This window comes from Gadus macrocephalus, chromosome 14 (assembly GCF_031168955.1).
Source record: "Gadus macrocephalus chromosome 14, ASM3116895v1".
Lineage (NCBI taxonomy): Eukaryota > Metazoa > Chordata > Actinopteri > Gadiformes > Gadidae > Gadus > Gadus macrocephalus.
In genome coordinates, this window is record NC_082395.1 from 13,746,319 (window position 1) to 13,758,954 (window position 12,636).

At 40.8% G+C, this 12,636-nt stretch overlaps 2 protein-coding genes across 5 annotated transcripts in view; one reads left to right on the forward strand and one right to left on the reverse strand.

Moving 5' to 3' along the window:
* Positions 1–2,644: 2,644 nt before the first annotated feature.
* Positions 2,645–8,066, forward strand: LOC132472637 (ras-related protein Rab-11A). Its single transcript, XM_060072360.1, has 5 exons — positions 2,645–2,806; positions 3,555–3,750; positions 4,597–4,790; positions 5,079–5,159; positions 5,377–8,066. Exons 1-5 carry the CDS (start codon positions 2,767–2,769, stop codon positions 5,511–5,513), a joined length of 648 nt encoding a protein of 215 aa, XP_059928343.1. The 5' UTR covers positions 2,645–2,766; the 3' UTR covers positions 5,514–8,066.
* LOC132472636 (multiple epidermal growth factor-like domains protein 11) overlaps positions 5,713–12,636 on the reverse strand; it is a 64,177-nt gene continuing 57,253 nt past the window's right edge. For 3 of the 4 annotated variants that reach the window (XM_060072358.1, XM_060072356.1, XM_060072357.1), the window contains 2 exons: positions 11,543–11,785; positions 5,713–10,219 (listed from right to left, as the gene is read on the reverse strand). In XM_060072358.1, the coding sequence (XP_059928341.1) occupies positions 9,999–10,219; positions 11,543–11,785 (464 nt within the window). In that variant the 3' untranslated portion in view covers positions 5,713–9,998. Of the gene's footprint in view, positions 10,220–11,542; positions 12,240–12,636 lie in introns of those variants that run through there. The other variant, XM_060072359.1, reaches the window with a different exon arrangement.

The following is a 12,636-nucleotide window of genomic DNA, read 5'->3' on the forward strand; positions in this document are numbered from 1 at the left end:
TTCACCTCAGTGATAAAATCCTTGGGTTCATCCTCTACAAGCATGTCCTATTAATACAGTTTTCCCTAAATAATTAAAAACATTTCCTGCAGATCACATAAAACACAAACTAAGAAGGAATACAATTAAATCATCAAGCCCTGGTGCACAAAAAAACACGAAAAATAAATAATGAAGACGATTTATACCAAATGTATAACACAATAGTTTCTGCTATATATCTCTTTCAAGGTCAAAAATATTATAATCTTATGAAGTAACCTTTATTTCCCACAGAGGACAGTCTAGATTTGTGATCAACCAGAACATTGCTGGATTGTATGTTCTGGAAGGAGACTGTCGTTCCTTCCCACCGCAGCCTCAAAGTGGTGATAGCACACTAAATTCAGTCTCATCCAGCCCTATGGAGAATATCTCACCTATTGCTGTAGTGAGGTAAAGCTGCAGCTAGACCAGCAACATTATTGTACCTGGCTCCAACCAGAGACTGAAGGCTGGTCATACATATAGTGCTATTAAAAAGACAACTTTTCCTCGTAATGAACAAATACCAGGAATGGATTTTTTAAAGATTGGGTGTGTGATGTAAACGTGATGTGACAAAAATGTGGTTCTTCTTATGGCAGAGCAAACCCAGTGACCTGTATGATGTGGTCAGATTTGAGACCCAGGAGAAGTCAGGGGTGAGTGTGCAAGTTCTGAAAACTTTATGGAATCAGATGAGTGACAAAATCCATGGCCAAAACCATGATGGGGAGATTATCCATAAGCCTCTGCGGCAAAATATATTTCCCGACGTGCAAACACAGGTGCTGCCTTCTAAAACCAGGAAACTGACCGTCACAGTGTCAGTTGACCCTGTTTGTCTTTCCCAGGTAAAGTTACAGCAACGTTCTTGATTCATTCATTTAATTCCAAGTATAAGATTGACTATGGCTTTAAGTTAACTGCTTGGATGTATCAACCAATGACAAAGTAATAATTCTGCCCCTCATAAACTAACATTACACATCTCTCTACATTTTAGAAAGTAGGCCTACCACCAGTTCCAAAGAGAGGCTCACCCCTGAGGCACACCCTGAGCAAAAGGTTGACTAACACTTCTTCAAAGTACAGCCAAATCAAAACCACCGCCATGGACCCAGAAAGAGGAGAGAGAGCCAGAGCAAAAATGCCGCAGCAACTATCAGAAGGTCCCGATGAGATGGGCAGAAGGCCTTTATCAACTGAAAGCATAGACAGAAGTCACAATGAATATCCAACTCAATACAAAAACCATGATTATTCAGGAAGTTCTCCGGGGGAAAAAAGAAGCATGTATCAGCCCATACTGGATAGAGATACAGTTGAAGATACCCCAATGGTTACGCTGCGGACGACCGACACTGTAGCCACAGAAGAAGCTCACCTGCGACACTTACTCCCTTCAAGGGATGTCATGAAACAGCAGGGCAAGATAGACCACCAGACGGACGACCACTATTTCCTCAAATCCAACCCGCTTTACCAGCACTGTAAAGTGTTGGATGAAACTCTGGTACAGCACAATGTCAAATTAATAGTAGGCGAAGTCCCAGAAGGACACGCATAACCATTATTCAAATGTCAACCCTTATGAGGATATTGAAGCAGGTCCCGATATCCAGGGAAACCTTTACGAAAATCCTGGGAGATGTAAAGAGCAAGAACTCAGAGTTCGCCATGGGTAACAAGGTGGGTATGAAAATAAGTTACGATGAATGATTACTTTTATATTATTGTTATTTCTTAACCACTGTTTCCATTTTTTGAATTTCAGAATATCCAGTGGTCAAAATTCCTCACAATTTTTTATTTTTTTTTATCAAAGAAATGTACAAACTTTGTTGATATCTTAGAAAATCAACGTAAGGACGGTTGTTCTATTTAAAACTACATTGTGAAAATATTGCCACTCACATCTGTAGTCGCAGAACTTTTTAAGGAGACAATAAACCAAACAAGTGCACCCTCCTTAATCCGTGTATGGTTCGGTCTTTGAATATTCCGAATTAAAACAAATCAGAAAAACCAAATAACGGAGTCGTTCTTTGGTTTTTCTGATTTGGTTTTGAAACGGAAAAAGGGCAAAAGGATTAAACAAATAAACGGCATTTCATTTGTGTTTTGTTTGTTGGTTTTTCAAACCCGAAACAGAAAAACAAAAATAGATAGGCTACATTTGTAGGCTACACCAGAAGGCAGAACGCAGCGAGCGAAGAAAAAAGAGCCTACCACCTAAACCAGCAATAGACTGTCCAATTATATTTAGCATTAGTTATGGCCACCAAAAAATGACTCTGTTATTTGTTTTTTCTGATTTTGTTTTAAATCGGAATATTCAAAGAACGAACCATACACGGATTCTCCTTGTTAGTCAAATATCACAGTTCAGATGTATGCTTATGTCTAGATGCAATCCAGAAGGAGAACTCAAGAAATGACATGCTCTGCATCAGTGTTTGGTCATAACATAGGCATTGTTTCATGTTTTATACATATAAATAAGGCCCTTAATTAATTTTATACTGGTGTTTTAATGGCAATGCGTGTGTAATAGCATGTCAATTAAACCTTTATGTATGTGTAATACTACAGTGGGATCCAGTAGAGGCCGCCGTTTTCTCATTTATGTACATAATATCAATAGAAGAAGATATACCGGAAATACTTACTCCCGTTGGTTGTGTATAAGAAATAAATATAGCGCTTCACGAAATATTCGGGTGATTATTGATATACAAGAAGATGGGCACTAGAGATGACGAATATGATTATTTGTTTAAAGGTAAAAAATTGTTTTGATGACTGTCGCCATCTGGCTTCAATGTTTGGTTTGTTTGGTAGTTAACATTAGCCAGCTAGCTCACCAGGCCTGAGAGCTAGCAATCAGAGTGATCGTAGCGGTCTTGATCTTCTTCGAACTACATTGTTTCAACCCAACTATCCTAACAAATGCCACAACCATTATTACTTTGAATTATTATACTGATACTGCTGTTTTTTCATATTTTTTTTTTTTAAACTATGTACAGACTGACCGTACAGATTCGGTAGCAGTCAAGGCGTGTTTGTTATTGGCTAACGTGAGCCGAGAGTCACAACACGGCGAGTTGGTGATGCTGGCACCGCTGTGAGCAGCCAAGCTAACGATGGACACACCTAGCTCTTTAGCTTTTGAAACATATCTAGAGCCATGCAGACTTGCTGTTAAACTTAAATGTGTCCGATGTCATGGATTTTCATCAATTTTGAATAACAAGCTGAACATGAACCAGTGAGTTGTGTTATGTTGTTGTCCACAAGATAAGCAAATCCTATACGAAACCAGCCAAAGTATACATCTCTACAAGTCATGTGATCGATTGGATTACCATGTTCTGTCGGTCCAATTATAATAAATCATAATAATACATTTAAATTAGAGGCGCCTTTCAAGACACCCAAGGTCACCTTACAGAGCATAACAGCCATTGATATAGGTCTCTCATGTAAAGCACTTTGTAGATAACCTGAGTGTCACCACTTTGTTCCAGTCGTCTTGATTGGTGATTCGGGTGTAGGCAAGAGTAACCTGCTTTCCCGTTTTACCCGCAATGAGTTCAACCTCGAGAGCAAGAGCACAATCGGGGTAGAATTTGCCACACGCAGCATTCAGGTGGATGGGAAAACTGTAAAGGCACAGATCTGGGACACAGCTGGCCAAGAGCGCTATCGTGCCATCACATCTGCGTGAGTAGGATGTTACTAACAACTTGTCGTCATATACAGCTCCCTTTTCTATTCTATATGTCTGTTTCCATTGTTACTGTATATATTAATTGCATATGCAAGCAATATGTTACATCTTACACAATACAGCAAGTTGTCTTGCTCAATAAAAGATGTGAGGCCTATTTTTCATGTTTTAAGAAACGACAAACTACTGTCAAAACGAACTTTTACTTTGTCTCCCAGGGATACACAGAAACAGATATTTCTTGTTGCATTGTTAATTACAACTTTATTATACCTTTTAGATATACTGGATAGAAGTGGACACAGATTAATTTGTTTAATAAACCCCATGTCGCACCAATCAGACTAGATTAATATTTAAAGTCTGATGACATGAGGACAAATATGGGTGAATGTGGCGTTTCATTTTTATTTTAACTCTTGTTCCAACAATCATGTTGCTGGAGGCGGGAATCCTTAAATGTTAATGAAACAGGAAATAAGGTGTAACTCCGCCCCTTTCAGTTTCTAGTTCTCTGCCATCTCCCCTCAAAAAGTTCTGATAAAATATTGTAGGCCTGCTGGATTCGAGATAAATAAACCCCTAATGATACTAATGTTTAATCGTACAATGTCTTGTTTTGCTAAAGAAAAAGTATTAATCTGATCAACACTTACAACGATTACTCTGAAATAATATTGAAATGAATATAGATTCATTGCATCCTTTACCCGGTTACAAGTCATCGGACCCTCCCTCTCCTGCTCTGCTAGAGCAACAGTAGGATGAGCATTAGTATGGTCCTATTACCTCCCCATGATATCCCCCTACCCCTTGAATGGGTGTCCCCTGTGCTACAGGTACTACCGTGGGGCGGTGGGGGCGCTCCTGGTGTACGACATCGCCAAGCACCTGACCTACGAGAACGTGGAGCGCTGGCTGAAGGAGCTGCGCGACCACGCCGACAGCAACATCGTCATCATGCTGGTGGGCAACAAGAGTGACCTGCGCCACCTGCGGGCTGTGCCCACCGACGAGGCACGGGCATTTGCCGGTCAGTTCTTATCGTCCATTGTCTATTTTTCATGTTCGAGAAATATGTTGTTTCTTTAATCGGAATGATCTGTTCATGAGTGCCATTTGCTCGTTGTCAGTTCCGACGCTCAGATTCCAAATTTTTTTTGACATGAGTTGAATACTTATACCATAAATCGGCCGTCTGTGGTAAATGTTAAATGATTCTTCCCCAGCTATTAGTCAAACTGAATGCAAAATGTTGCCGTGAACGGTAGTTTGCTATTTGTTCTTCATATAACTTATTTTACTGTCTTGCATCGGAAAGAGAAAAACGGTTTATCCTTCCTGGAGACGTCGGCTTTGGATTCCACTAATGTGGAAACTGCATTCCAGACTATTCTCACAGGTGATTCTTGACTCTTCGCTGTTCACACCATGGGGATATTGTGTGTTGTGCTAAATGTAAATGTTAAATATCCCAAATCCAGCATATGCACTGGACAAAACGATGGACAAGGCTTACTGGACTGGAGAGCTTATCGGCAAGCCCTCCAGTCCAGTAAGCAGTGTACATATCTGTGTGACCAGCTCTTATAGATTGTGGCCTTTTTCCCCGTCACCAGAGATCTACCGTATAGTGTCCCAGAAGCAGATGTCGGAACGCCAGGAGAGTGACATGTCGCCCAGCAACAATGTGGTCAACATCCAGGTGCAGCCCACGGAGAACAAACCAAAGATGCAGTGCTGTCAAAACATCTAGCCCAAACCCCCCTAGCCCCTCCCTCCACCTCTCCCTCCCCCTGTCCTCCTCTGAACCTCCCTTACGTCCACAATCCTCCACAATCCTCCTCCTCCTCCTCCTCCTGTAACAGCCTCTTGCCTTGCTGCACTCTGTGGTGTAGAAGTAAAGGGATTGGTAGTACGTACGCTGGAACCCCCTGATTTTTGCACTGCCCCCCCCTCACCCGCAACCCTGGTCCCTATTCCCCTACCCACATCAAACCTCCACTGATGCCAGTCATGGAAGCTACTGTGTGGGCAGGGCTCTTATACCCCTCCTCTCCCTCCTTGCCCTTCCCTTTCTATCCCTCCACGGCCTCTTCTTCTTTATCTGGGAAATGCTAGATGAAAGGCAGCAGGCATTTCTTATCACTTAGAATTTCATTACTGTAGATGCGCTGACATGTCACGGAAATTTGTTAATATATGAATGTGATTCTTTCTTCCTTTTCTTCAACCAGTTTTTTTTCCGTTTTAGTGATCTCATTGATTTTTTAACGATCTCTTTGTTGATTGTATGTCCTTAATTTACTAACGGGTAGATATTGAAGCTGCTCTGATGTGTGTTGTGTAGAGCCACCGTCCGCCTCCTGTCATTTTCAAACTAGCTTAGTGCAATATACTGTTTTGGAAACCAATTGGATGTATGGGGCACATTGTAGACGTAGGTGCTCCTGCGATAGTTCCGTATGATCGCTCTGATTGCTGTGAATATAATGCTAGCAACATAGAACATTACCTTTTTACATCAGCTGAGCTGCAAGTGGCCCTAGCATAAAGGCCAGATGTAAACTAGCATGTAGCCGCTTTGTAGATGTCGTGCCAGGTTAGGAGATCCGGTCAGCTTTGCATGTTTGTACAGATGCCAGGCCCGTGTTGGACTGAACGGGGAACACTACTGTTGAGTCGAGGCGTTGACCATGCAGATAGAAAATAGAAAGGACTCCTCCTGCACATTGGACCATTCATTGAAATAACTCACTTCCATACATAGTTTACTGAAATACATTACTTTAACAGTTGATGTGGGGGGTTTAAAGCAACCTTGCTATGAAAACAGATTGTTGCTCATTTTAAGGATACATCGTCATAATTATTACGCATAAGCTATATTTAACCGCAAACATAAAGAGTATTATGTCTATGCAGCAGATGTTTGGAATTAAAAAATGGTGTGTTCCTAAAGCCACAATTTCACAACATGACAAAATGCAATTAGGCATTCAGTGTTTTCACCACACCTTTAGTTCAACGGCAGAAGAAAAAAAGCTAATGAAGCTGGCCACTTTGGCATATGATTCCAATTTTTTTTCTAAATTATACCTGGGCGCCTGTACCATTTCTTTATTTGGTTTAATTGTATTGTTTAAAGAGAGATCATTCATGAACAGCTTCAAAAGTACAACATACAACTGACACAGTTCCACTTCTGGTATGTTAAACACAGCACTGATTGTACCTCTATTTTGAGGACACATCGCTACTTCTCTGACTTCTGACTTTAGTCACAAAATATACATTCTCCTATCATCCGTCATATCTACTCGCATCTGGTAGCTGTTATGACAGTTATGTACTTGTGTTGTCTATTGAGCTCTACCAGGGAGCTTGTTCGTGTCCCTTCACAGTGCCTACTCACAGGTCTTAAAAATGACACCTGCTAACAATGCATCCTCCTTATGCTCACTATTTCCTTAAGTTTGCTGTGACAAAGCATTTGCCTCGGACCATGTGGCCATAAAAAGAAGGCTAAAGAGTGGTTGTCCTGTGTTACTTTTCACAGTAAGGCTATTAGTCACCAAGCTGCCTCTGACACAATGCATGGCTTTCTGAATAAGACCCCCCCCCCCACCATATTTCATAATGCCTTATTATACTTAACAATGTCAATGCTGGGTCCCTGCTATCTGGTTAGGGTTGACTAGCTGGTAACACATGAGCACAATAGTCCTAGCAGGCAGTTAATTATTCTGACCTTATGACTTCCAGTTCTTGAGCCATGACGGAAGCCTTGCTTACCAACTAGTTGATATTCAGAGTGTTATCAAAGTTGAACTTCCCTGCGTTATATCCGTTTAGGAGCAGAAGTAAGATAGTTATCTTGTTTGTGGGAGCCTGGATGGCAAGTTAAATGTTTTTCTCCTTTGCTTCCATTATTTTCAATGTTTTAAAGAAGGTCCCCTCGCCAGCCCGATTCCCTCTTGACATACTAGCGATCTATGCTTGAGCATTGACTGTTTACTTATGACAAATGATTTACAATCTTTCCAATATACCTCCATTGTTTTCGTTTTTTTTAAAGAAATGTGTTCTATTATCTCATTTGAAAAGTAACTGTGTTGAAATGTGCCGTCACGGCTGACTAAGTGGGAATGTAAACAAGTTTAGTAATTTCAATGAATTCGGCAGGTTTAAATGCAAGAGGAGTGGTGTTTACATGAATGATGTTTTGTAAAGATTTATTAAATTGTGTCTATATCTTAAGTTATCGGTTCCTCATAATAAAGCGCACCAGTCATACATACCTTCAAAAGACCTAGTTATTATTTGTTGTGTTGGAATATTATCAAAGGTTATTCACATGTAGCTTTGATTCTAGGAAATGTATGTTTGTATCTATTGAGTTGCATCTCATCAAATTAACAGTTTTAGTTAGGTGATATTGTAAGAAAATCAGTTTGACAAATGACTCCACCATTCTGAGCTTTGACAAACTTTATTCAATCAAGGGAATGAATCATACACACAAATATCACCAGAACACATTCTTAAAAATATATATTCTCATGTGGACACCATATAGGAAATAAACATGTTTTCAATGTAATAGTTGCTATCCATATTGTCTATTGTAGAATCATTGTGAAAATATATTCTACTTCTGATTGTCAACATGTGTTATTGCTGTTTGTCAAGGGTCAAAATTATATTGCAAAAAAAAATGTCTACCCTGTGATGTATTTAACAAAAAAAACGACGTGGCAATTATATCAACACCAATATAAACTACTTGGCAATGTAATCGGCAAAAATCTAAACTACTTGCCGTTATATTTAACAACAATAGAAGCTTTGCGGTGATGTTGATGACAATAGAAACGGTCACAAGGCCACAGCACATTTTTGAATTTGCGAGAGATCGAGAATTGACATGTGATCAAGGCTCTGCAAGGGAATGAGATATAAGAAAGATTTACAAAAAAGTGTTTCTGAACAGCAATTTCGACACATTGGTCAATGAGACCGTAAATGCCGACACAAATGTCACCGCACTATTTTATCATTCTTATCTATATAGATTTTTGTACATGTTTTTTTAAAAAAGGGGTTTTAAATCATCATGCGTCATTCCCACGTCCGCATATTGAAATAATGAAAGGAAAGGTTGCACCTCAGTAAAGCTCCTCAAAGTTGAGCTACCTATTATTAAGCTTGATCCATCATCGGGCATGCAAGTGGCTCGAGCTTCACTACAAATTACAAAATAAATCACATCACGGTTATCAAGTGAACAAGGAATACACTTACACTATACAAATTCTTTGGGATTACATATAAAAGGATAACTTTTAGAGTGAAAATATTGACCCTGTAACGATCTTTTACATAAGGTAACACCAATAATCAATTTATAAAAAATATACTAGTATCAGTTTCATACAGTATCAGATAAGAATCATCTGTCCAGCTTTGATTTGGCTACATGACAAAATGTTGGGTCCCTGCCTTCCAACTATTTGCATTTATTGTCATAAAATGAAAAAGTTAAAAAATATCCATCTGTTTGTTGTACACCTTTATACTAATTATCCCAGGGATACATTTTTTTTATCAATACATTTAATGACAATGCAGGAAGAAATGTACAACAAAAGTAGGATACTTCCAGATCCAGTATAATATGTGGTGTTTCCATTTAGTTTTCTATCTTCGGTGTGTGCTTCTATAATCCAACACAGAGAACGTCTCAACGTTGGAAAATTGCAAAGGCTGCCAGTGTTTATTTAGGAGTTAGTTAGTATACCCCTTGAGTCCAAACATTCACTCTTTTTGCACTGAAATATCTTTTGACTGTTGGCCGCTTTGCAGGTTCTGTAAACAGCTCTGATGTCCTGTTTGCACTGCAGTGTGGAGACTGCAGGAGCTCGGTTCATACAAAAAGACGTACCTTGTCATTTCCATCCGAGACACAAGTCTTGCATCCTTTCTGCCCAGGCTCTGTAGACTCAAATTGGATGTTCCTTCAGTTGGAGGAGGTGCTCCAGCAGAAATCCAATCACTTCGAACTCACACATAATGATAAATTCAATAAATACGGAACAAAACTTGTGTGCAGGTTCATCCCATTCAATCCTATCTGACTTGTAGTGTCGAGAAAGACTCAAGAGCAACTGTAGACTCAATAGTAACGGTAGACTCAAGAGTTACTGTAGATGTTTAGCTGGTCCCTACCCCAGCCCATCACCTACAGCAGGGAGCTAGTTGGGCTGCCTGGCACACGGGGGGTGTTGCCGTGCTGGGCGGGGGGTAGCTGGTTCAGGCCCTGGCTGTGGGAGGGGCTGGGCCGCATGGGCAGCAGGTCATAGTGGCTTGGGATGTGGCTGTTCCTGGGCATGTCGTACGGGTTCTGCGGATAGCTGGGCACCGGCATGCCGTTGGCCCCCAGGGGGATGCTGATGGTCGGCTCTGGAAGAACACAGCAAAGAGAGAGAGTGATGCAACGTGGGAAATAAGCAGAACAAAAAGTGAAGTAGCTGCAGGCGCCAGCCCAAGGTAACACAAAGCCAAAGTGGTGGGATTTGTTTTTTGAAACTAATTAAGAGTAACTGTTTGTTACACAACGGAGTCTTCCAAATTAGGTGCTGAATTCTGAAGCTTATAGCTGCTAAGATTCGTGAGTTGTAGAGAGAGAGAGAGAAGAAAAAAGAGCATAAGAGTACAATTTGAAACTAAACAGACATAAAAAGGTCCTCTCCCACTTTGCTTGTTATGTTTCTCCAACAGTGAGAAGTGTTGCATTATACATACCTGTGATTGACAGGTAAGATGGATTCCCCTGACCAATCACAGAAAAAATGCCCTGATTGATCGGAAAGGAGCCAGGTGTGGCCTAATATCGAAATATGCTCACACAGAGGCCGGCTTAGTAAACTACAACACCACATTTCCCTCCCGAATAGCTGAAAGATGGGTGTGGCATTTCTAACTAATTCAACTCAAATAATCGTAAACTTTAGAGCGACATTTAATAAACTAAGATCTTCAATAAATGAAGCTTTCGCCGTTGTCCAGAAATACCTTGCGGGTACTTTTTGTGAGGATTCTGTCGACCAATCAGCGGACGGCGTGTGTAGCTCAACCTTTTTCGCACCCTGCCTCCCGAAATTTCTTGCGATATAGATATCCCCCCTCCCCCCTGCCGAATGTTTAAGTTGTTTTTATTTTTCTAATGTTTTGTGTGTAGGCTATTGGTAACTGTAGGCTACCGCTTGACAAGTCTGGGCAAGGACACTTGAAAAGGAGATTTTTAATCTCAATGATGTATTTTTCTGGTAAAAAAATACAAATAAAAAACATCTTAAATTCTCACGTCAGGTAGCCAATGGACAATCCGCAATCTTACCCTCGCACCCCCCTTCTCCCTCCCTCACACAAGCCTGAGCTTTATTTCACTATAGTTAGGTAGGTTGCTGCCTTAGCTGTTGTTACACTTAGTTTATTTCACTTATTTCAGTTTGTTAAAGAAATTACTAACCGATAGTAGTTGCCATGCATTAAAAACGTCAATGCACTTTGAGCCCAAAATAACATTTAAAGCTATTGAATAATTGATTTTATATATAGTATACTACACTTTCCTTTGAACAATTACCCCTGTAACTCATAAATTGATTCAATTTATAATGTAATCAAATGCTCTCAAATGCTTGCTTGATAACGTAAGGACACAATTATTATGCTTGCTTCAAAAGGTGAACAGAAATATCCTACGTTCTCCCTCAGTCCTACCCATGTCGTAAACATTCCTAGCCGGTGCGCTGGTGGCCGGTGGTGGCGGCGTGCTGGCAGTGGCGGTGATGACGGCGGCGGAGAAGCGGTAGGCCACGTGTTCGCGGTGGGCCGGGGACTTCATCTCCTCGTAGCTGCTCTCGGTGTGCCTGCCGGCCGAGCCCCCCGGCGTGTCGGTGATGGTGGCGTAGGGATTCTCACTGTTCAGAGAAAAGCTGCTGGACAGGGAGCCCTTCATGTACTCTGGGAGAGGAGAGAGAGGAGGGTCAACGCGTGGACACAGACACGCGCTGAGCGTTGAGGTGAAAGCATGACAGTAAACAGCATACTGCCTGAACCAAGTCCCCAGGGATTGAGGCAATCAAAGTCGATCAAAACATGAACGATCATTGTCATTCATTAGTGGGTTCCAAAATGTACTTAATATACATAAGTACATTGCAGAGAGAGAACATGTGCATCAATTCAATATGGAGACCACTTCAAAGAACATTGCGTGTAACAAATCAGACTCAAAAGTACAACACACAAGGAAAGAAAACAGCATTCTTTTACATAGGAAAGTCAATGTAAACTTCAACTGGGAGGGGGCCAGTCAAGGCATTTGGTTAGTGGCAGCAACAGGGATTCAGGGGTTGAAAGGTGTAAGTGAGAGCGGCAGGAAGGGAGCAAGCACAGAGAAGACGACCCTTCAGTCCTGCAGAAAGACAAAAACAGGTCAACACTTAGGTCACAGCTTAGTTGATCTCCTTCTTAATCTCAACAGACCAGGCATTCAAACAAGAACACAGATCATGCGGTTCAATCCAGTCAAGAAGAGCTCAAAATCTAGAGGGAGCACAATTCATTCTCCCATCAAATTTCCCACGTTCAGACTAAACTTGACAATCAGTAGGAACCCTAAGGTCATGGCATTTCCATTACATCATTAAACCACTTTGTACAATTGAATGACGTTCCCTTTAATATATCACCACATTTGGAAAACATAAAATAAAATAAATAAATATGCATTAGGGTCAATGTAAATCTGGTAAATAAATATGCATTCTGGTAAATGAGCATGTGATGTAACTAATAAGGCATTCTGGTAA